This window comes from Semicossyphus pulcher, unplaced genomic scaffold, assembly GCF_022749685.1.
Source record: "Semicossyphus pulcher isolate SPU_LCO1_2020_fin unplaced genomic scaffold, fSemPul1.0.p SCAF_5, whole genome shotgun sequence".
Taxonomy (NCBI): Eukaryota; Metazoa; Chordata; class Actinopteri; order Labriformes; family Labridae; genus Semicossyphus; species Semicossyphus pulcher.
Genome location: NW_027211726.1, coordinates 319,155 through 342,500, shown reverse-complemented (window position 1 = coordinate 342,500; position 23,346 = coordinate 319,155). Strand labels below are relative to the sequence as shown.

At 45.5% G+C, this 23,346-nt stretch overlaps 2 protein-coding genes across 4 annotated transcripts in view; both read left to right on the top strand.

Moving 5' to 3' along the window:
- Positions 1-11,709, top strand: part of gon4la (gon-4 like a) — a 24,046-nt gene extending 12,337 nt beyond the window's left edge. For 2 of the 3 annotated variants that reach the window (XM_069681813.1, XM_069681812.1), the window contains exons 16-25: positions 602-779; positions 2,915-3,065; positions 3,143-3,290; positions 3,563-3,679; positions 4,447-5,253; positions 5,401-5,727; positions 5,808-5,951; positions 6,038-6,321; positions 9,619-9,721; positions 10,651-11,709. In XM_069681813.1, the coding sequence (XP_069537914.1) occupies positions 602-779; positions 2,915-3,065; positions 3,143-3,290; positions 3,563-3,679; positions 4,447-5,253; positions 5,401-5,727; positions 5,808-5,951; positions 6,038-6,321; positions 9,619-9,721; positions 10,651-10,758 (2,367 nt within the window). In that variant the 3' untranslated portion in view covers positions 10,759-11,709. The remainder of the gene's footprint in view (positions 1-601; positions 780-2,914; positions 3,066-3,142; positions 3,291-3,562; positions 3,680-4,446; positions 5,254-5,400; positions 5,728-5,807; positions 5,952-6,037; positions 6,322-9,618; positions 9,722-10,650) is intronic. The other variant, XM_069681814.1, reaches the window with a different exon arrangement.
- Positions 11,710-13,858: 2,149 nt separating this feature from the next.
- On the top strand, positions 13,859-23,185 carry LOC138608648 (protein disulfide-isomerase A3-like). The gene is made up of 13 exons (XM_069681214.1): positions 13,859-14,119; positions 14,374-14,452; positions 15,410-15,527; positions 15,620-15,727; positions 16,341-16,470; positions 16,834-16,947; positions 17,051-17,176; positions 18,727-18,909; positions 19,641-19,749; positions 21,035-21,163; positions 21,405-21,484; positions 21,563-21,620; positions 22,000-23,185. The coding sequence occupies exons 1-13, from the start codon at positions 13,956-13,958 to the stop codon at positions 22,087-22,089; spliced, it is 1,488 nt and encodes a 495-aa protein (XP_069537315.1). The 5' UTR covers positions 13,859-13,955; the 3' UTR covers positions 22,090-23,185.
- The last annotated feature ends 161 nt before the right edge of the window (positions 23,186-23,346 follow it).

Here is a 23,346-nt window from a genome sequence, read left to right as displayed (position 1 = left end):
ACACTTGGACATAAATCAGCAGATAAGAACTAACTATAATGACAGAATACAGTCTGGGGGTTAGACAGTGAAAGATCCTCCTTTACTAACACTTCCTGTTTGATTCATATCTCTCTCTCTCTCTCTCTCTCTGCCTGTCTCTCTCTCTCTCTCTCTGCCTGTCTCTCTCTCTCTCTCTCTCTCTGTCTCTCTCTCTCTCTCTGTCTCTCTCTCTCTCCCTCTCTCTCTGCCTGTCTCTGTCTCTCTCTCTCTCTCTCTCTCTCTCTGTCTGTCTCTCTGCCTGTCTCTGTCTCTCTCTCTCTCTCTGCCTGTCTCTCTCTCTCTCTCTCTCTGTCTCTCTCTCTCTCTCTCTCTCTCTCTCTGTCTCTCTCTCTCTCCCTCTCTCTCTGCCTGTCTCTGTCTCTCCCTCCCTCTCTGCCTGTCTCTGTCTCTCTCTCTCTCTCTCTCTCTCTCTCTGCCTGTCTCTGTCTCTCTCTCTCCCTCTCTCTCTGCCTGTCTCTCTCTCTCCCTCTCTCTCTGCCTGTCTCTCTCTCTCCCTCTCTCTTTGCCTGTCTCTCTCCCTCTCTCTCTGCCTGTCTCTCTCTGCCTGTCTCTCTCTCAGTGTGAGTTGGAGCTGTTGGCTCAGAGGGCTGAGCTGCTCATGTCCTCAGCTCGTCCTTCTTTCTGCAGCGTTTTCAGAGCCTCCAACCTGCAGGGGGCACTGCAGCTGCTGGAAGAGCTGAGACAGGCTCCCATCAGCTACCAGCTGCAGCCCCGCCCACCTGACGCCCGCGGACACAGTGAGTATGCCTGCAGCAAGACATCATGGGAGGTGTGAGGAGAAAATACAGGTTTAAAGGTGCATACTGCCACCTGGTGTCGTGGAGTGTATTTTAACATCTAATCGTCTCTAATATCTGCACATTCAGGGCTAACGTGTAGCTTTAAGCTAACTGGGGCGGCCAGTGAGTGATCAAGCGGATACCTCCGGTGTTAAAAAATGAAGCCAATGCAGAAGTGCAAAAAACTGCAGTTCCTCGAGTGGCCACTTGAGGCTCCAGAAAACAAGAAATAACATTACAGCAGAAACAAACATGATCGGTTCTTTTACGTTTCCCGTTACGTGTCGGCTCGCCGCTCTCTCACCGAGCGACTGAGCAGCGAGTCCGCTGCTTCTTTAGTCTGATAACTAAACACCTGCAGTCAGTCACCGACAGAATCTCCTCCTGGCAAAGTCAAACCAGCTCATTCATGATTTATACAGTCTATGGATAATAACCGCTAGCTACGCTGAGGAGCATATAGCCTAGCTTCATAGCCGTAGCTGGCTGATTCATGCGGCCCGCCCATAGAGCTCTGCCACAGGCTGTAGCTCGGTCGCGCTCCGCCTCTTTGCCCGTCTCTGGATTAGCCGTCTCTGGCATTTCCAATATGGCGACCCTCAGCGGCGGCGCAATTCAGGCTTCAAGACGCTGCTTCAGAAACCAATGGGTGACGTCACTGAGACTACGTCCATTATTTATACAGTCTGTGTGAGTGACTCATTAATGATTTCACCTGTTGCTTAAGTGTTATATGAGCACATTATATAAATGTCTTACATTAAACAGGTGTGTTCCCCACTGCATTCAAGCAGGCTCAGGTCTCCCCACTGCTCAAAAAACCCACCCTCAACCTAAACCAGGTTGAAAACTACAGACCAGTTTCACTTCTACACTTCCTGTCAAAAATACTTGAACGCACAGTCTCTAATCAAGTCACTAACTTCCTGTCCAAGAACTATGTCGGTAACAGAATCACTGCGTCTGGCTAAAGCTGCTGGACAGTCCTCAGCTCTATTGCTGCTAGATCTGTCAGCTCTCTTTGAAACAGTGAACCACCAACTCCTCCTCTCTGCTCTCTCTGAGCTTGGTATCTCAGGATCTGCCCTCCTCTGGTTCATGTCCGACCTCTCAGGGAGATCTGTTAGAGTATCTTGGAAAGGAGAAGTGATCAAACCCCAGAGCTTATCCACAGAGGTGCCTCAAGGGTCAGTGCTCGGTCCCCTTCTCTCTTCAGGATATACCACTTCACCTGCTGCAATCATTGGCTCCCATGGTTTCTCATACCATTGCTATGCGGATGATACCCAGCTCTTCCTGTCATTCCCACCAGACGACACTACAGTCCCAGCACGTATCTCGTCATGCCTTGCCGATATCTCTAAATGGATGAAAGAACGCCACCTTCAGCTCAACCTATCCAAGACTGAGCTCCTCGTCATCCCAGCCAGTCCCTCTATGCCACCACAGATCAACATCCAGCTCGGACAAACTGAACTCATACCCACTGAGTCTGCCTGGAACCTGGGCGTCATGATTAAAGACCAGCTAACCTTTAAGGTTCACGTGGCCTCGATTGCTCGGTCATGTCGTTTTGCCCTGTGCAAAATCAGGAAGATCAGACCCTACCTGTCAGAGTATGCAACACACCTGCTGGTACAGGCGCTCGTGATATCACGCAATGATTACTGCAACTCCCTCCTGGCAGGCCTTCCTGCACATTCAAACCTCTGCAGAGGATCCAGAATGCAGCAGCGCGAGCTACCAAACTCCTCTGGGTCCGCAGAGTCCCTTTCACCTTTCAGAAGAAGCTAGAGACCCAGCTCTTTGTGACCTCTGACCTTAATGATATTGATGCTACTGATGATGATGTCATCGAGGATGTAGTTTATGCTGACTAGGATTTCCATGATGATGATTATTATTATAATTTTTTTAAATGCCGGTCGCACCTTAAGCTGTTTGTTGGCTCTTCCTGACTCCGCCCCCTCCTGTCTCGATCGTTGCTTGTGTTGTATTAACTCTCAGATATACGTCGCTTTGGACAAAAGCATCTGATACATGAAACTGTAACATCGTAAATATTGTGTGTGTGTGTGTGCGTGTGTGTGCAGTGCGGTGTTTCCCCATCATGCCAGCTGAGCTGGCCTGGCTCTTCGCCACGCGCTCCGTCTTCCTCCACCCAGAGCTGCTGCCCTCTGCCAGCCTGGACCCTGCTCTCTACTGCCCCCGCAGGACGGCTGCCTTCACTGCATCCGAAGACTGGTACGTGCGCACACACACACACACACACACACTGTACAACACACAGTCACACATAGAGTAATCATGTGTGTCCTCAGCCTGCTGGTGTTGGGCCTCAGGAACATGGAGGGGTCATGTGACCCTGCCCGGCTGGTGTCTCACTTCCTGCTGAGGAAGACTCTGGTCCAGGTGAGGCGAAGGATCCTGCAGTGCTGCAGACCTGGTTTCCCCGACAACATTGTCAAGGTAACGCTTTCACTGATCTGTGCTGCTCTGTGTTCGTCTGTGCCGGTCTGGACTGATCTGTGCTGCTCTGTGTTCGTCTGTGCCGGTCTGGACTGATCTGTGCTGCTCTGTGTTCGTCTGTGCCGGTCTGGACTGATCTGTGCTGCTCTGTGTTCGTCTGTGCCGGTCTGGACTGATCTGTGCTGCTCTGTGTTCGTCTGTGCCGGTCTGGACTGATCTGTGCTGCTCTGTGTTCGTCTGTGCCGGTCTGGACTGGTCTCTCTGTGTCTCAGGCCTTCAGGTATCAGAGGGTGGTGTGGCCCATGCTGGTGGCGTGTCGAGGTGTAGGTGAGGCAGAGCAGCGCCCCCCTGTGGAGAGAGAGGAGAGTGTGCTTCCTCTGTGGCTGCTGGTGAGTCAGACTGTCACTGTTCACACGAGCTGTGTCCCAATCCAGAGGCTGCAGCCTTCAAAGGAGGCGTTCCACAGTTTCATTCATGGCCTAGACGTTAAAGCCGAACTGAAATGAGACGGTCTGGTCTACCCTTGCGTCACCAAACGCCGCTCCTGTCGCCAAGCAACAGGTAGCTAGCAGGCTAACTAGCTAGCATAACTAACGTCAAGTGTGTTAACCAATTGTTTTAAAGATAATTTGTTTCAAGGGCCCTTTCATTTTCTTAAACATGTGTAACACTAGCTCCAAAAACGTTTACATTTGCAGTGTATTCCTCGGCCGAGTAACAGTCCGCCATTTCGTTTGAATTGGCGCACAATGCATCTTGGTTACAGATACGTCGGGCCGCGAAGGATGCACCTCATGGATCCTTCGCGGCCCGGGAAACGGAGGACGCATTTGAAGGAGCCTTTGAATTGGGACAGCCTTCGACCCGCCGCCCCTGGACTGGGACACAGCTACAGACAGCAACACATCTCTGCTTCCACAATAAAAGCCTTCCTCTAGAGGAGGGCAGTATGGTCTGATGACAGGACTGTAGATATGTTTCATCATCAGCCAGAAAAATCACTTTAATGTTTACAGAACACGATGATGCAAACAAACAAAGAAGACATGAATCAGAATTGTGTTTAACTTTTAACAGCTGACTGCTGCTTACAGCCTTATTTACATTCTGTGGAGGGCGGTGTTTTATTTTGAAGTGCTTCCTGTCCCCCCCACAGAGGAGTCTTCCTGTCATCTATCCCAGCATCAAACAGTATAACAGCCCGTCTGTCTCCGCCCCTGAGGCCCCTCCCCCCTGCAGGTCAGGTGGAGCCCGTCACAGTCACCTGACCTTCCTCCGCTCCGCCTCCCACACCTACAGCTTCACCCCCGGGACCAGATACCCCCCCCGACTCCCCAAACACCTGGACTTCAGACGCATCGGCTTCCTGCTGCTGCACCCTCCCCCTGACTCCTCCTCCCTCCCTGACAGACAGGTGGACTCCTCCTCCCTCCCTGACAGACAGGAGGACTCCTCCTCCCTCCCTGACAGACAGGAGGACTCCTCCTCCCTCCCTGATAGACAGGCGGACACCTCCTCCCTCCCTGACAGACAGGCGGACTCCTCCCCCTCTCCTCATGTCCTCCTCGGAAGCCTCTTCTTGTCCAGGACTGACCCCCCCGCTGACATCATCAACACTGCTGTCTCCATGGCGACCAGAGAGCGAATCAGACGCCACTATTTGACCCTCACCAGCCTGAGGGGGAGGAGCTCTGAAGTAGCTGTAACCCCTCCCCCTCCTGGACACTCCACCTTCTCTCTGGTGGAGGTCCAGGAGGGCGACGATGTCATCAGGACGATCGAAGAGGAGGAGGAGGAGGAGGAGGAGAGTGAGGTTCTACTGGCTCTGTCTGAATCCTCCCCCAGCTCTACAGGAAGTGTCTCCCCCGACAGTGAGCTGGACAACCAGGAGGAGGCGGAGTCAGCGTGTGAACAGCAAGTAAAATTGATTCCAGAAGAGGAAGAAGGACGGTCAGATGAGCAGGTGAGTGATGAAGATTTAATAGCAAGAACAATGAAATGCTGATCTTTATAAAAACAGGTGTGATGTCGTCAGATTCAGAACACGTGTGTGTGTGTGTGTGTGTGTGTGTGTGTGTGTGTGTGTGTGTGTGTGTGTGTGTGTGTGCAGGAGAAGCTGCTGTCAGAGGACGAGGCATTTGCTCAGGATTATCTCCTCAGAGTGAGACCTCCCGTCTTTATTACTCTCTCTTCACACCTTCCTCATAAAACATCATACAGACTTCTTGTTTCGTCACAGGTATGTGATGCGGTGCAGGTGTGTCCGGGCCTCTCTGACCAGCTGCTGCAGGTTCTGGATCGGTTCTCGGGGGCGGGGCCCCTGGGGGCCCCAGAGCTCCTGTATGACTCTCTGAGCAGTGTGCTGCAGCCCTGGCCTCAGCTGCTACGAGACTTTGCTGCCTTCCTGAGCCCGGGACAGGCCCGCGGCTGTCACCTGGTGAGTGACATCACTCTGACGTCATTGCAACATCACTCTGACATCACATTTACTCTTCTTCTGTGGTGTTTCTCTGTCAGCTGGCCGAGCAACAGCTGTTTGAACGCGGTCGTCAGTTTTTACGGCAGCTGGGGTGGAGCCTGGGAGAAGGCTCCTCCCTTTACCAGCAGGTGGTTTCAGTGCTGCAGGGAAGCCCCACCCCCCCACCTGAGGATATTGATAAGGTAGACCAGAAATGATCTAAGATATCTGGTAAGTGTGTTTTCAAATTCAGACCACAGAAGAAGAATAAACTCTCTTCCTCCCTCAGATCTCAGAGCTCCTCAGACACCACCCCGACCTGCAGGAGGAATTCTGGGAGTTTTTCCGACAGCTTCATGCTCAGACGTCACCCATAGCAACCAGCTCTGACATCACAGAGATAGACTACATTTCCGAGAATCCCCCAGACACAAACAGGAAGAGAGGTGAACGTCAGACGTCTGAAGAGAGCGAAACAGGAAGTGACAGAGAGGAAGAGGAGGAGTCAGAGCAAGCGGCGTCTGCCACAAAACTCTCGATGATGTTCAGAGGAGAGAAAGACGTCTGGACACGGTCAGAACAAAAACATTCATTCATCCGTCCGTTCATGTTTTTTAACAATATAAACAGTTACGGACACAAACATCCCCCCAGCCCAACACGGACATGCATGGCACAAAGAAATAAGATACACAACAAAGTGACTTTCATACATGCAGTATATATACATCAAAAGCTGCATATGCTCACATCTTCATAAGAAAACACACGAGGTAGAATCCATTTTAAATAATACAGGGGCCTGATCACTTTCCAGGAAGTGTCCCACTTATCTCATTTCCCTGACTCGCCACGTCTGTCAGACACATTGCAGGTGTGGGACCTCATGCTTTCCCACCTCAGTGCTATCACTCTTCTAGCCTGACGCAGCGACATATTGATTAAGGAAGATGCTTTATGACCTGGGCTGAAGTGGGAAGGGTAAACACTCAGTGTACAGAGCCTCAGAAGGAACCTCCACACAGCCACTTCTCATATCAATCTAATCCCCTCGTTCCAAAGCGTCTCCACATGCAGTGTACACGAGTCCCCATGTCATCAGGGATGTTGGGTTATACTGATGAGGTTCTACAGGTGTCTGGTTCTGAGTAACCATTTATATTGTATCATCTTCAGTGCTGTATTAATAGTTTGTGTTTGTACTTTTAAACAGGCATCTTCCCATTCATCCTCAGTAGTATCTCCTTGTAGATCATCTTTCCAAGCACTGAGTCTCGCATATGAATTATCCTCTGATTCAGATCTCAACACCTCATAATTCACTGACCTCACCTGTCCATAAAGACCAGTGTGTCTTTTCTATGACTGATATGGCTGGCTTCTCCAAAGTGTGCGGCTGAGCAGCTGAAGGTGGTTAAAGAAAGGTTTCTGGAGATTTGTTTGTGAAGCAGCTGATCAAAGGACAGATCTATGTACAGATCAGATATTGTTCTTGTCTAAATCCACCATCAGCCCTGCAGGGGCAAAGTTATCATTACCCCATGTTGGGGAAAGTTTGGGCACACTATATGAGCGTGGGCTTCATGCCAAACTAAAGGCGTATTTTGGACGAATGGGTTTTTAGTTTGCTTTTAAGGTTGGCAGAGTAAAGATCGGACCGAAGAGGGAGATCCAATGTTGTGATGCGTTCAATAGCTAGCCATGCAGGAGGTTCACCGTGAGAGAAGTAAAACATAGCTGCACGCAGCTGCGCAGCCCAGTAGTACCACTGTAGGTTAGGCATCTGAAGCCCCCCTCGTTCATAGGGCAGGTACAATAGGGAACGCTTGGACGCCTGTTGTTCCAGATGAAACCAGAGAACATTTTCCTGAGTTTGGAAAAGACAGATCGTGAGAGAGGGAGGGGAGTAGACTGAAACAGAGTCACTTTTAGATACTAATACGGCCTATCATGGAAATGGGCATGTGCATCCATCTATCCAGCGCTTCAGTTACAGACTGAACTGTGGAGTCATAGTTAATGGGGACAGGTATGTCAACCCTCATTAGAAGCTGGAACAGGACTGTCTGTCTCTGGGCTTAGCCTTTCTTATCCACAGAATGCCCCACAGGATTTGATAAGGTTGAGTAGAGTCGGTATGGATCTTGTTCAATTGGACAGGTATATAATAATATCATCTGCAAACAGTGAGATAGTATGTTCTGATTCTCCAGGTATCACACCTGATATCATTGGATGCTGCCGAATAGCCAAGACAAGTGGTCCACTGACAAACAGAAACAAGAGAGGTGGGGGGGGCAGCCCGGCCGTGTGCCTCTGTGCAGGTTAAAGGATGAGAGATCTGGTTTGTTAAGAACTCGGCTGTTGGGTTTGAATCTAGTAGCTTCACACATTTGAGATTTTTTCACCCATCCCAAATCTTGCCAAAACCTCCATCAGGTATTTCCACTCAATCCTGTCGAAGGCTTTTTCAGCATCAACGACGGGACTGTGATATCTTTACAGAATATTCAACAGTCAGCGGGTATGAAATGCTTGACGCCCTAAGACGAAGCCAGTTTGATCATTGGAAATTAGAGTGGGGACATACTTCAAAGTCTCTTTGCCAACGCCTTACAAGGAACTTTTTGTGTCACAACACATGAAAGGGGGCGACAGGATCCCCTCTCTGTGGGGTGTTTGCCAGGCTTTGGGACCAAGGTTATACGTGCTGACCGTAAGGATGGAGGAAGGATTCCAGACTTCAATGACTCTTCAATTTATACATTTCTCCTGGCACCCCGTCTGGTCCTGGGGTCTTTCACTACTCGTGCTGCGCGCAGCTTCTAATAATTCTTCAACAGTCAGGCTTTCATCCAGTCCCTCTCTGTCCTGGTCCGTCATTGTTGGGATAACTCATTGGTCTAAGAATTCGGACTGTAGCATCGGGTTGTCTGGAGATTCTGATCTACAAAGGTTTTGGTAAAAAGTTCTAAAGGGTACGTTTGTTTCACTTGGATCTACAGTTTTGTTTCCTTTGTCTAATTTAATGGAGTTTATGGTTCTGTCTGCTTGCATTGTCTTGATTCTCCAAGCGAGGAGGTTGCCGGCCTTGTCCCCCTGGTCGGAGTAAGATTGGTGGTCGGAGTAAGATTGCCTCAACCAAAGATTTGCGGCAATTTTGTTGGTGTTGAGCTCGTTGTACTTGGTTCTCAACAAAAGCTGTTCCTTATGTTTTTCTGTTTCCAGCTCCACAGTTTTAATCTGAGTCTCAAGATGAACGAACTCTTCATCGTGTGTCTTTGATTTGTAGCTTGTATAGCTTATCATCATACCCCTAATGTAGGCTTTAAATCTTTTCCATCTGCACTTGTCTGATCTACATTGATCTGAAAACACTGGTCAATATTACCTTCAAGGAATTCAATAAAATGTGGGTGTTGAAGCCAGTTTGTTTGTAGGCGCCATCTAGAGGGGGATCGAACAATGAAATGGGAGCATGGTCCGATAGTGCTATACTACCATAAATACAATTGGTCATGTGAGGTAATACACTCATGAACACTGTGAGGAGGAAACCGGTCCCACTGTTGGTTATTTGGTTGCCATGACTTCACGTGTGATTGACGTCCTGTGACTCCTGTCACTGTTTCAGGGCGGCCGCTGCAAAATGTATGCAGCAGAAACACGTTTTCCTTTAAGCACTGATTGAACTTTATTGTTATTGTTCTGACAAAGTTATTGCACATCTTATTATATTTGAAAAAGTCTGATGGAGCAATTGAAATAGTTTTTTTTGCACAGCAAATGAATCAGAGAAAAGTGAAAGATTTTGACTTTCTTTCAATAAAAGTTCAACTTTCACATTTGTGACAATTTTGTTGGTTTCAGTGAGGCAGACCGCACCATCCTGACCGCCTGTCAGCAGAGAGGAGCCAATCAGAAAACTTTCAGACAAGTCTCTGCCCAACTGGGAAACAAGACTGCCCAACAGGTAAGAGGGGGCGGAGCCTCAGTCCCTCTGTGAATAATGTTGGGGCATCGGTTTAGCTCAGCAGTTAAATCACACGTCCCCTGTTTCAGACACCTTCCACTGTCTCTCGCTCTGTCAATGCCAAGCGGCAACCTCCGGTGTTGAAAAATGAAGCCAATGCGGAAGTGCAAAAAACTGCAGTTCCTCGTATGGCCACTTGAGGCTCCAGAAAACAAGAAATAACATTAAATCATAGGGGCGTGGTCACTTGATTGACGGGTGGATCCTGCTGGCTGTCTGCTAGACGTCAACACAGACACACAGACACTGAGCTTAACTTCACCTGTTTGTGTTGTTGGAGACTTTAGAGAACAAATAATCTCTCTTGTTTGTTAGCCTGTTCAGTGTTTATTTATTTAATCGTCGGCCAGTAAACAGGAGGCAGGAGTTGTCGGCTTTTCCCCGGAGAGATTACAGCGGACTGCAGTGATAAGAAGATCGGTTATTTTATGTTTCCTGTTACGTGTCGGCTCGCCACTCTCGCGAGTCCGCTACTTCTTTGGTCTGATAACACCTGCAGTCAGTCACCGACAGAATCTCCTCCTGGCAAAGTCAAACCAGCTCATTCATGATTTATACAGTCTATGGCTAATAACCGCTAGCTACGCTGAGGAGCATATAGCCTAGCTTCATAGAGCCCATAGAGCTCAGCCATAGGCTGTAGCTCTGTCGCGCTCCACCTCTTTGCCCGTCTCTGGATTAGCCGTCTCTGGCATTTCCAATATGGCGACTCCCAGTGGCGGCGCAATTCGGGCTTCAAACGGCTGCTTCAGAAACCAGTGGGTGACGTCACTGAGACTACGTCCATTATTTATACAGTCTGTGGTCAATGCCCAAATAAAACAAATGAATACAATGTTGAGAGATGATGACTTGTCTGTTTCCTCCAGGTGAGCCGTCGTTTCAGACACCTGATGAACCTTTTTCACGTCCAAAAGACTACACTCTGTTCCTTAGAGGGCCAACCAATCACTACGCAGGAAGTAACCCTGGACTGAATGTGTGGCCAATCACAGACGAGTCTGCAGCTGACTCAGAGAGGACTTAAGGTACTGAGCTGCTGCTGCTGAGGGATCGAACCTGCCGTTTGTACACAAAGACTGTGATAATGTCCATCAGAGGGCGCTCTGAGGAACAGCACTTCCTGTTAGAGAATTTAGCACGTCAGCTGAGGGACTCCAGAGAAACGACGACCTGTGATAGATTTCAGAATGTTCTGATGGGAATAACATTTCCTGTTTGAGAAGTGACAAAGTTCTCCATGTTCTCAGAGTTCTTCAGACTGTTCCGTTGTTCCCTCTGGCGTCAGAAGTTTGAAGCAAACAGTAACAATGAAGATTTCACAGTGGAACTCTTTGAGTTCCCCAGGATGTTCTCTTGAATTCACCCAGGATCTGTGTCACAGTAGGTTCTAGATTAACCTGAATCTGCCTGTTTTTCTATTTAATATTTATTTTTATTGCTCTGACCTTGTGAGACTCCGCCCACTGTGGTTTGTTGGGGGCGGAGTCACAGTGAGGTCACCAATGAAACCTGGAGAAGGAAACACTGAAACAAACCAGACGGAAGAAGCTGCTTTTCATTTTTTCTCTTTATTTTTCCTTTTTGTTTATTATTGACACCATTTTGTCTCATTTTAGTTCCAGTTCTACACGTTCCACCTGCTGAGCGGCAGAACCAGTAAGAACCAGGAGCACACACTTTGTTTGTTTGTTCAGGAGACTGAAGACTAATAAATCAGTATTTACATGTCTTTCTCCAGCTGTGAAACTGAGAGTGAAGGTTCAAAGTTCCCATGATGCACTGGGGTTAGACCAGCTGATCACTCCCATGACTCCTAGCTGCCTTATAAAGGTGTCAGTGTAGGATGTGTCGAAGGATGTGAAGGTTTAGTAGAAAATGTTTGAAAACGAATGGAAAAAAATGCTTCAATAAAACGTTTTTGTGTTCTTTGTTATTTTTGTTTGAAGTTTAAGTTTTACTTCACGAGAACTTTGGTCTCTAGTTTCTTTATTTACGATATTAAAAATGATCTCATAATCATGAAAAGGGATGAATGTGTCAGTCATCCATAAATAAAAACAACCCAAATAACACTTAAAATAAAATATAGAAAATGTTCAGTACTCTGAGAACATCTCCCCCTGTGGCCGGAGGGAGAATCTGCATGTTTTCATTTTATCGTAAAGAAAGATTTAAAAAGGTTCAATAAGATGAAGAGACTTTATTATTTCATTCAATAATCTTTAATATGTCAGACGGCTTTAAAAATGATCAATCCACCTTCAGTCACCTTTTTTACACCAGCAGACGTTAATGAGACGTGATGTTCAGCACCTCTTCTGGATGCTTCACCTTTGACCTCTCAGAGCTCACAGAGAGCAGGGCTGTGGCCGCATAGTGCTTTTTGGTGAGGAAGGTTGCTAACGGAGTGAAACGACCTGGAAGTGTTTCAGTGTCAGCCATGAAGAAACGCTTCACTGCTTCCTTCACTATCTCCTTTAGGAAACACTGGACCATCCTTTACCAGAGGAGAGGAGAAAATAACAACCCACAATTCCTTGCGGTGTCAACATTTAAAGATGAAACACGCATCAACATGACAGAAGATAGATTTAGATTTAAATGCCGACCTGACTGGATTAAATTATCACTCGTATGATTCATGTGGATCAATACACGAGGAGGCGAGAAATATTCTAAATATGACAACATTCACTTCACCTTTGGTAACTTATTTAATTCCTGACTGCAATCGATTAATCAATCAACCTGTATTTGCGTCTCTACTGTAATATGTCATATGATAAATAAATCAATAATCATCTGTGACAGTGGAGTGTGTTAGTGTGCAGGCTTGTGTGCTTCACACATTACGTGCTCTCCGTGAGACGGAACCAGAGGAGACGACAGTAACATTAATACAAAGAAGGTAAAAGAAAACATAAACAGTCAGTGATTTAAAAACATTCATAAAATGATTTATTTAGTAATTCCTGAACAGGCTGCAGAGGTTCGAAGTCATGTTCAGAGACATGAACACTTCAGGTGTTCTCAGGTGCTCACACCGATGCTGCTAAAAGCTGCCTCATCCTGACGGTCGTGCTGCTTCACACACTCAACATCTTAATGACGTCACATTCATCACCTGTTCTACACCTTAATATGACTGCATGAAACAACACGGGGAGAAAGCACCGGGCCAGAGATAAACGGCAGAACCACGGGACATCATCAACATCCGCGCAGTGTAAGTGCAGTCGAGAGCTGTGTTGAAATGCCATACTATGCCATACTATGCTAGCAGTACATACTGATGTGGCCTAAATGTAGTATGCACTGCATACTACATTGCATACTATGCAGTATGCCTGGATGTCGTACTGATTCGGAGAAATCTCCAGTATGCATCGGACCAGTCTGCCTTGCCTACTGTATCCCACAATGCAAAGCGCTGAAATTTCACGGGGGCAGTTGAAATGGCAGGCAGCTGCAGAAGGGGGCGCTGTATATAGAGCATCGCGTTTGTTGTTTCCTTACTCCTTTTGAATTCTCCTCACACCTTTCCTTGACCTCATGACGTTGCCCATCGAGGTTTTTTATTTTTTATTTTTACAGCTTTAAATAAATAATAATATATATATTAATTAAACGTTACCTTAATAAATCACAGTAAAGAAGTTTAATAAATATATAAAAAGAGCTTTTTGATTGACAGGTTTTTGAGCCAATGAGACGGCTACAGCACGTCACCTCTAACCACGCTGGACCAATCATAGAGCAGGTTTCCGGTATTTTCTCTTTACAGCCCGCCTTTCATTTGACAGCTGTAGGGCGACTAGAGATAGTCAAGCTAGACAGGTAAGTACCGACTACAGTAGTCCTGCCTTCACAATAAAAGCACAATATGTCGCATATGAAATAAAATTGGGTCAGTGAACGTCTCAGTTACAGAAGAGGAAATTAATTTTACTGACTTACATTTAGAGATGTAGAACTTTTCATTGTTGGACACTGAAATACTCAACTTCCGTTACAGATAGAAATTTTATTTTGGAAACAATCACCGGAAGCGACACTTCATTCGACAACCTTTACCTGAGTACTGAGCAGAGGTTCTCGGTCTGTAACCGTCACAGTTTCCATCATTTCTCTTATTGTTAACATCTAAAATCATTAAGTGTTTTTCTCCATCATGGCGGCCGCTGTCCGCCTTCTTCCCGCAGTCACGTTCGGCCTGTTGTCTTGTTTTCCCGCCGCGAAGCCCTCTCGCAGAGACGTGCTCGAGCTCGGGGACGCAGACTTCGACTACCTGGCAACGGAGCACGAGACCATGCTGGTGAAATTCTACGCTCCATGGTAACGGACCTGGGACGTCTGCGTTAGCATAGCTAGCTCAGAATTCAAACAAATAATAGCTAGTTAATTGTAGGTAATTCAGGGGGATATATTTCCTTCCTTCCTCTCCGTCCTTCGTTCTTCCTATGAGCCCGTCCTTCACTCCTCTTTGTTTTCTTCCTGGATTCCTTCCTTCTATACTTAATTTCACCTTCCCATCTTTGCTTCCTCGCTCCTTCCTCTTCTCCCTCCTCTCCTACCCCTCCTCCTCTCAGGTGTGGTCACTGTAAGAAGTTAGCTCCGGAGTTTGAGAAAGCAGCGACGCGACTGAAGGGAACCGTGCAGCTGGCAAAGGTGACGTCATCATCATTAATTATATATATTGTGATTTTTTTTTTTACTTCTACATTTCTATAACTTTCCTTGTGTACATACCTGGCCAATAAAGCTGATTCTGATACTCGAGCACCTGTCAACATGGTGGTCCACCTCTCTGTAACACCTGTCTCACTTGTCTCTCTATAACCTGTTTCACCTCTCTGTAACACCTGTCTCGCTTGTCTCTCTATAACCTGTCTCACCTCTCTGTAACACCTGTCTCACTTGTCTCTGTAACCTGTTTCACCTCTCTGTAACACCTGTTTCACCTCTCTGTAACACCTGTCTCACTTGTCTCTCTGTAACCTGTCTCACCTCTCTGTAACACCTGTCTCGCTTGTCTCTCTATAACCTGTCTCACCTCTCTGTAACACCTGTCTCGCTTGTCTCTCTGTAACCTGTCTCACCTCTCTGTAACACCTGTCTCGCTTGTCTCTCTATAACCTGTCTCACCTCTCTGTAACACCTGTCTCACTTGTCTCTGTAACCTGTTTCACCTCTCTGTAACACCTGTCTCACCTCTCTGTAACACCTGTCTCGCTTGTCTCTCTGTATCCTGTCTCACCTCTCTGTAACACCTGTCTCGCTTGTCTCTCTGTAACCTGTCTCACCTCTCTGTAACACCTGTCTCGCTTGTCTCTCTGTAACCTGTCTCACCTCTCTGTAACACCTGTCTCGCTTGTCTCTCTGTATCCTGTCTCACCTCTCTGTAACACCTGTCTCGCTTGTCTCTCTGTAACCTGTCTCACCTCTCTGTAACACCTGTCTCGCTTGTCTGTCTGTTACCTGTCTCACCTGTCTGTCTCTAACCTGTCTCACCTAGTATTTGATGACTGAAACTTTTAATTACTCACTTGTCTCTCTGATCTCTTTCACATCTCTCACTTGTCTGTCTCTAACCTGTCTCACCTGCCCGTCTCTCACCTGTCTCAGGTGGACTGTACGGCTCACTCAGAGACCTGTGGGCGTTTCGGGGTGTCAGGTTATCCCACTCTGAAGGTCTTCAGGAATGGAAGAGACTCCGCCCCCTATGACGGCCCTCGCACTGCAGGTAAAACGAACAACCAATCAGAGCTCTGTACCCTTGTCAGGTTTAGTAAGCAAACTCGTGCGTCCTGTGTGTGTGTGTGTGTGCGCGCATAGATGGGATCACTCACTACATGAAGAAGCAGACGGGTCCAGACTCGGTTCACCTGCAGACTGAAGAAGACCTGCAGACCTTCATCGACCACTACGATGCCAGCATCATCGGTACCACACTGTCACATGATCTCACACTGTCACATGACTTTACATGTTACAACAGGAGTATGTTAGCTTACTGTACGGATGTTAGCTTATTGAACATATGTTAGCCTACTGTATGTAAGATACGATAAGATGAAACTTTATTAATCCTGAAGGAAATGCCAGAGAGCTGGTGTAGTGTATGGGTTAATGCAAAACAGACGGCGCCTAACGGAAAAACAATATTAAAGTAGTTTGAAAAGTAGGCGGGAAGTGATGGTGGCAGTAGAATTAAGATAAGATAATCCTTTATTGATCGCCAGGAGGGAAATTTGGGAATTGACGGTTATTACAAAGTGAGAGCTTCTATTGCACAAGATTATGATTTATTAAGAAGATATGATGTTGCTCCTGATGCTGCACATGGTGCAAATAAATAGGCAGAAGTATTACACAAGATTATGCATGCATGTGCATATGTTAGCTTACTGAACATATGTTAGCTTACATTACGTGACGTTAGCTTACAGTATGGGATGTTAGCTTACTCTAAATTCTGATTCTAAAATACAGTGTGTGTGTGTGTGTGTGTGTGTGTGTGTGTGTATGCGTGTGTGTGATTATATCTGTGTCTCAGGTGTGTTTTCAGGTGCAGACAGCTCTCACCTGTCAGAGTTCCTGCAAGCTGCAGGTCTGCTGAGAGAACAGTTCAGGTTTGCTCACGGTGCTGAGCTGGAGCTGGGGGAGAAGTACGGGGTTCACTCTGAGTGAGTCACAGCTGTTACAGTTAATGTGTTACACAGGTAACTCTACTACACCTTTAAGACTGTCAGGACACCAACATGTTCGCTGCCATATTGCATTCCCACCTCACACTGTTCTACGATGTGTTTTGGTACGATTGCCCTACTTTAGGGTACGTTACTTTGTGTAATGCTAGTCTGTGTAACGTTACATCAAGTCATGTAACTTTATACGTAACATATGTTTACATGACGCGATGTTACGTTGCATCTCTTAAAGGTGTAATAATAAAAATAAAATACAGACTTTTACAAATATAATATAAATCATCACTTATGGGCCTCTATATGTGTGTGTGTGTGTGTGTGTGTGTGTGTGTGTCACAGGTGCGTGTTGCTGTTCAGACCTCCCAGACTGGCGAATAAATTTGAGGACAGCGTCGTTGTTTTCAAAGATTATCTGACCATCGGCTCTCTGAGACGCTTCATCAGAGATCACATGTAAGACTCCTCGTTCACTACCTACCTCAGAGCGTAGATCACAGCACCACCTGGTGGACATCAGAGGAACTACCTGTCTGTCTCTCTACCTGTCTGTCTGTAGTTATGGTCTGTGTCCTCACATGACTGTGGAGAACAGAGATCGTCTGAGAGTGCGAGACCTGCTGACGGCGTACTACGACCTCGACTACCATCACAACACCCGAGGGTCCAACTACTGGAGGAACAGGTAACATTTGTTCTGATTCTGATTCTGAACACAGGTAGCACACAGGTAACATACAGGTAATAAGATAAGATCAAACTTTATAAGTCCGAAGGAAATTAGTGCCAGAAAGCCCCAAAAATACAGTAGAGATTAGAGAAATGCAAAAAACAACTCAATCTAAGTGAAAATATCAAATATAAAGTGTATGGGTTAGTGCTGAAGAGACGTGCCCGACAGAAAAACACTTATAAAAGTTGGCAGGAAGTGATGGTGGCAGTTAAAGGGACAGTAGTATTGACAGTTATTACAAAGTGAGAGCTTCTATTGCACAAGATTATGAGGTATTAAGAAGATATGATGTTGCTCCTGATGCTGCACATGGTGCTCATTAATAGGCGGAAGTATTGCACAAGATTATGCATTCTATAAATATCAACATGAATACAAAAATAAATGTGACCAGAGAAGTATTATTGCACATGGTGAACATCATGTAACCTGATATTGAAGGTGTTATTGCACATGATATCAGAAGGTGCACATGGAGATAAAAGTCCCATCATGCTCCATGTTTCCTCCTGCTGAACGGGGAGGAGTTATACAGTCTGATGGCCACAGGTAGAACAGACTTCCTGTGGCACTCTGTGCTGCTCCTCGGTGGTCTCAGTCTGCCGCTGAAGGTGCTCTGGTAGGACTCCGGTGTGGCGTGCAGGCGGTGAGCCGTGTTGTCCCTGATACTGAGGAGTTTCCTCAGCATCCTCCTCTCAGACACTTCCACCAGAGACTCTAGCTCCACTCCCAGGACAGAGCCCGCCTTCCTGATGAGCTCACTGAGTCTGTTAGCGTCCTGTGTCTTCAGCCTGCTGCCCCGGCACACTGCAGCGTAGAAGATGATGACGCTGAAGTCAGATCAAATCATTTATAAATGAACCTTTGAACTATTTATGAGTGATGAATGTTATCATTCTTTTTATTTACAAATATGAGCCAATGATCATGCTATCATGTTACTTTTAACAAATCAACATTTTGTTGTTGTGGATTACTCGCCTTAGTGTTGGTGTTCTGTTTCAGTCACTGTGGGTGCAATGTAAGCGGAGCAGTTAGCGATAAACGACGTCCAGTCCAGGCTTTCTGTTCCGCCTGCTGCAGTGATTTACTTTAATTAACGGGTCTTACCTTTGCCGACATTTCAACATCATGATGCAGATTAACGTTGATCAGAAAAGAATCAGGTACTGGAAAAAACAGCGCAAACAGGGCGGATCACAGAACAATGATGCTTCATACTTAAAGATGACCTTGTGTACAGAGGGGGTTAGAAATAGCAGCCTGTGTCTAACATGAGCCTGCTTCTTATAAAAGCCTGGTACCCTCTGCAGCTGAGGGAAGCAAAGGCCCCGCCCACTATTTGAGAATTTATGGTAGTATACAGAAAGCACACAGGTAACATTCCTATACAGGTAACTAACGTTACAGACAGGTAAACACTTTTACTGATGAACAGGCTCTAAAATCTTTTACCTGCTAAAAGTTTGTGTTAAACTGCGCCATCTGTGTGTCTTCTCCAGGGTGATGAAGGTGGCATCTAAATACAGTGGGCGGGGCCTTATGTTCTCAGTAGCCAATAAGAAGGACTTCCTGTCTGAGTTAGAGGAAGACTTCGGTCTGGGGACGTCAGACGGGGGAGAGCTGCCGTTCGTCACCATCCGGACCAAACTGGGCCACAAGTACACCATGAGAGAGGAGTTCACGTACGTACCCAGACCAAACCGAGCCGAACCAGGCCAAACCAAGCTAAACCAGGCCAAACCAAGCTAAACCAGACCAAACCAAGCTAAACCAGGCCAAACCAAAGCTAAACCAGGCCAAACCAAAGCTAAACCAGACCAATCCAAGCTAAACCAGACCAAACCAAGCTACACCAGGCCAATCAAAGCTGAACCAGGCCAAACAAAGCTGAACCAGACCAAACAAAGCTGAACCAGGCCAATCCAAGCTAAACCAGACCAAACCAAGCTAAACCAGACCAATCCAAGCTAAACCAGACCAAACCAAGCTAAACCAGGCCAAACCAAAGCTAAACCAGACCAAACCAAAGCTAAACCAGGCCAATCCAAGCTAAACCAGGCCAAACCAAGCTAAACCAGGCCAAACCAAAGCTAAACCAGACCAAACCAAGCTAAACCAGGCCAAACCAAAGCTAAACCAGACCAAACCAAAGCTAAACCAGACCAAACTTGTTACAACAACAACAGACACATAATTATGGTTACAATGCCAATAATAGTGGTAGACTAGGGTGATCAGTCCAAACCAAGCTGAACCAGACCAAACCAATCTAATTAGGGTTAGTTTGTATCGCTCATCATACAGCATTAAGTATTTAGAATAGTCACCTGGATGACATCAGACTAGTCGAGCCAACCAGGTTCCAGATATTACACCTTGACATCAGATTAATGAGCGTGTGTGTGTGTTTCAGGAGGGATGGGCGGTCCTTGGAGAGGTTTCTCGATGATTACTTGGCAGGTCGGCTCAAACGATACATCCGGTCTGAACCTGTACCTGAGAGAAACACTGCTGCTGTCCAGGTGAGCCTGAGAACATGACGTCAGGTCACATGGTTTTGGTCACATGAACAGCATCTGGAGTGAGGTCCTTTACACTTTTATTAGCTGTCTGTTTCTGTCTCCATGATGTTTTTCTGAGTCACAGAATCATTTTTTTTTTAATATTTTATTTTCGAGTTCTAGATTACAAAAGATAGAATATGCACAAACTCAAAAACAAGGCTCTAAGCCCCGTCCAGTTGATTCGCAGAGTCTTGTTCCTGACATAAGAACGACTTCAACTGACCATACACGGCCATCTGCCCACTAAATGCTAATGTAAACATGCTAACATTTAGATAAATGCTAATGTAAACATGCTAACATTTAGATAAATGCTAATGTTAACATGCTAACGTTTAGATAAATGCTAATGTTAACATGGTAACGTTTAGATAAATGCTAATGTTAACATGGTAACGTTTAGATAAATGTAATATTAACATGCTAACGTTTAGATAAATGCTAATGTTAACATGCTAACGTTTAGATAAATGTCATATTAACATGCTAACGTTTAGATAAATGCTAATGTTAACATGCTAACGTTTAGATAAATGCTAATGTTAACATGCTAACGTTTAGATAAATGTCATATTAACATGCTAACGTTTAGATAAATGTCATATTAGCATGCTAACGTTTAGATAAATGTCATATTAACATGCTAACGTTTAGATAAATGCTAATGTTAACATGCTAACGTTTAGATAAATGTCATATTAACATGCTAACGTTTAGATAAATGCTAATGTTAACATGCTAACGTTTAGATAAATGTCATATTAGCATGCTTACGTTTAGATAAATGTCATATTAGCATGCTTACGTTTAGATAAATGTCATATTAACATGCTTACGTTTAGATAAATGTCATATTAACATGCTAACGTTTAGATAAATGCTAATGTTAACATGCTAACGTTTAGATAAATGTCATATTAACATGCTAACGTTTAGATAAATGTCATATTAACATGCTAAAGTTTAGATAAATGCTAATGTTAACATGCTAACGTTTAGATAAATGTCATATTAACATGCTTACGTTTAGATAAATGCTAATGTTAATATACTTAGGTCAAATTACATTCCAGTTTTAATAATGCTAACGTTAAAATAAATGCTAACATTGTTATAAATTTGAATACTAAAAATTGTATTCTTATGGTAATGTTGAATTAAATACTGACCTCTGTGTGGTGTCTGCAGGAGGACCTCCTGTCCTTGAACTCTGACCTTTGACCTCTGTGTGTGGTGTTTGCAGGTGGTGGTTGCAGAGACGTTTGACGAGGTGGTCAATGATCCGGATAAAGACGTTCTGATCCAGTTCTACTCTCCGTCCTGTCCACACTGCAAGAAACTGGAGCCGGTGTACAGGGAGCTGGCTGACATGGTACACACACACACACACACACTTCTTCATTAGCAGCTGGTGAACGTAGCACATAAAGAGGCCGTAGGACAACATTTCCCATCAGCCCTGCTGCTTTCCGTCCCTTCAGGCGGTCAATGAATGACCCTATTTTCACTGTGGCTGATGGAGGAAACTGACTGCGGTGTGTTTGTAGAATCGGAAGCATTCTTCCTGTTTTCTAACGTGTGTTCCTCTGTGTCTCTCTCTGCCCCCCCGTCAGCTGTACTCTGATCCTAACATGGTCATTGCCAAGATGAATGCTGCTGACAACGACGTGCCACTAGGTTATGACGTCCTTGGGTGAGCTTCAGGTGTTCGGACTACTTTAAATGAAGAGAGGTGTGAACATGTAGTCAACTGTTTGTTTTGCCTCTGCAGGTTTCCCACCATTTATTTCGCTCCAGTGGGGAGGAAGGAGGGTCCAATAAGATATGAGGTAACACACTGTCACACACTACATCACGATATCCAGGTGATATAAACTACGAGCACGCCGGTGTCATGTGTTTGCTGTTGATATAATGTCTGCATGTCACACCAGTCCAAGGTGATCAAAGTGTCTCCTGTGTGCTGAAGTTCATGAGCTGACCTGATGACCTGATAAATGATCTCAGAGGGTTATACATGGTAAATAACAGTGGTCCTAGTATGGAGCCCTGAGGCACACTTTCTGATACAGGAAGAGTGCAGTCCACAGTGTGTTCTGTCTAACAGGTGATTAAGGTGCAGCTGCTTAGGTAAACAGGTGTGAAAGAGTTTATCTCAAACAGCTGCTCAGTCCCTGCACAGAGTGAGTCCCTGTTCTTTGTTTTCAGGGGGGGCGAGAGCTCAAAGACTTCCTGAAGTTTCTGAAGCGTGAGGCAAGTCACAGTCTGGTGATCGGCGGGTCGAAGGATGAACTCTGACCCGCCTTCATCCTCCAATCGGTTCTGAGCAGCTGGTCTCCAGGACAACAAACATGTAGCAGGGGAGAGGAGGACAGAGTAGTGACCTGCTGACACACCTGAACATGGACCAGAGACAGGAAGTGATGGTCAGACAGCTGTGGGGTCCAATCAGATCCTCCCATCATCACAACACCACCAAATGTCATGATGTCATCCATGACATCACCAGGCTACCTGCTGAAGCTTATAAAGAAAGTGTTGTTTTTATATATTCATCTATTTATATAGATATTTATAAATATGTTTTTTATTTGTTTTGATTTATTGATAAGATTTATTTATATTGGTGGATTTAGGGGCGTGGTCACTGCTCACTTTTGTAGGGTGTTGAAATGCATGCTGGGATATGTACAGTGGTAAAGCTGGACTGATGCTGAACATTTGTAGCAGCAGATATCTGAGGGTGAAGTTCATGATATGGTCTGAATCCCTTTGTTTAACATTGTGAAACATCCGGGCCCAACTTCTTTCATCTTTAGTCCGACCTCAGTCCAAGAGGTCGAGTGCGAAACAGAAACGCAGAAAGGGCACATATTTAAATTCAGTGCCCTCATTAGTGTAATTTATTCTTATGCATAAATATAATGCTGTGTATTTATCAGGGTTAGAGAGTTTTTGTACTAAAGACCTTTTCTAACATATTTATTTATTGACGTATTTATTCAAATGTTAGCTGAGCCTCTTCGTGTGTTTTGTGACAAACTGATGAAAATGTGTCCTGAGCCTGACGACTGACAAGACGCTGTGCTGACAGGGTTTAATGAACATGAATTATGTGGAACAGTTTTCTCTCTGCAGCTGCTTCAGCTGCGTGTGATCCTCCAGTCCCTCACCTTAACATCACCTTAAACGTCCATGTGTCAGAATAAAGACACTAACTCACCTACTGATTAAACACTAACTCCAAAGATGAGTACATTGGGTAAAACATTAACAAATAAGAAAAAGTAAAGTCTCATTTTGTGTGTGGATGATGTGGATCGTGATTGTTCCTGTCTTGTTACTGATGTCATGTCTCATTTCTCTTACTAATAAACGTTTGCTGAAGTTTGCTGAAAAACAGTCGCTGAGAGTTAAATGATTATTAAACATTAATATTCAGAATCTCTACTGTTATTCTGAGCTTCATGTGAAAATGAAGAAATGATGAAAAACATTAACACCTTAAACATCACATAACATTAAGCTAATGTTAGCAGTGGGTGGCTGTGTGTC

What these genes read in the sequence shown, in the direction of transcription:
- LOC138608648 (XM_069681214.1), top strand. Translation starts at nt 13,956, where the DNA reads ATGGCGGCCGCTGTCCGCCTTCTTCCCGCAGTCACGTTCGGCCTGTTG. An exon ending in AAGTACGGGGTTCACTCTGA is followed by an intron (nt 16,471 to 16,833) that starts GTGAGTCACAGC and finishes TGTGTGTCACAG; the next exon opens with GTGCGTGTTGCTGTTCAGAC. An exon ending in ACAGGGAGCTGGCTGACATG is followed by an intron (nt 21,164 to 21,404) that starts GTACACACACAC and finishes CCCCCCCGTCAG; the next exon opens with CTGTACTCTGATCCTAACAT.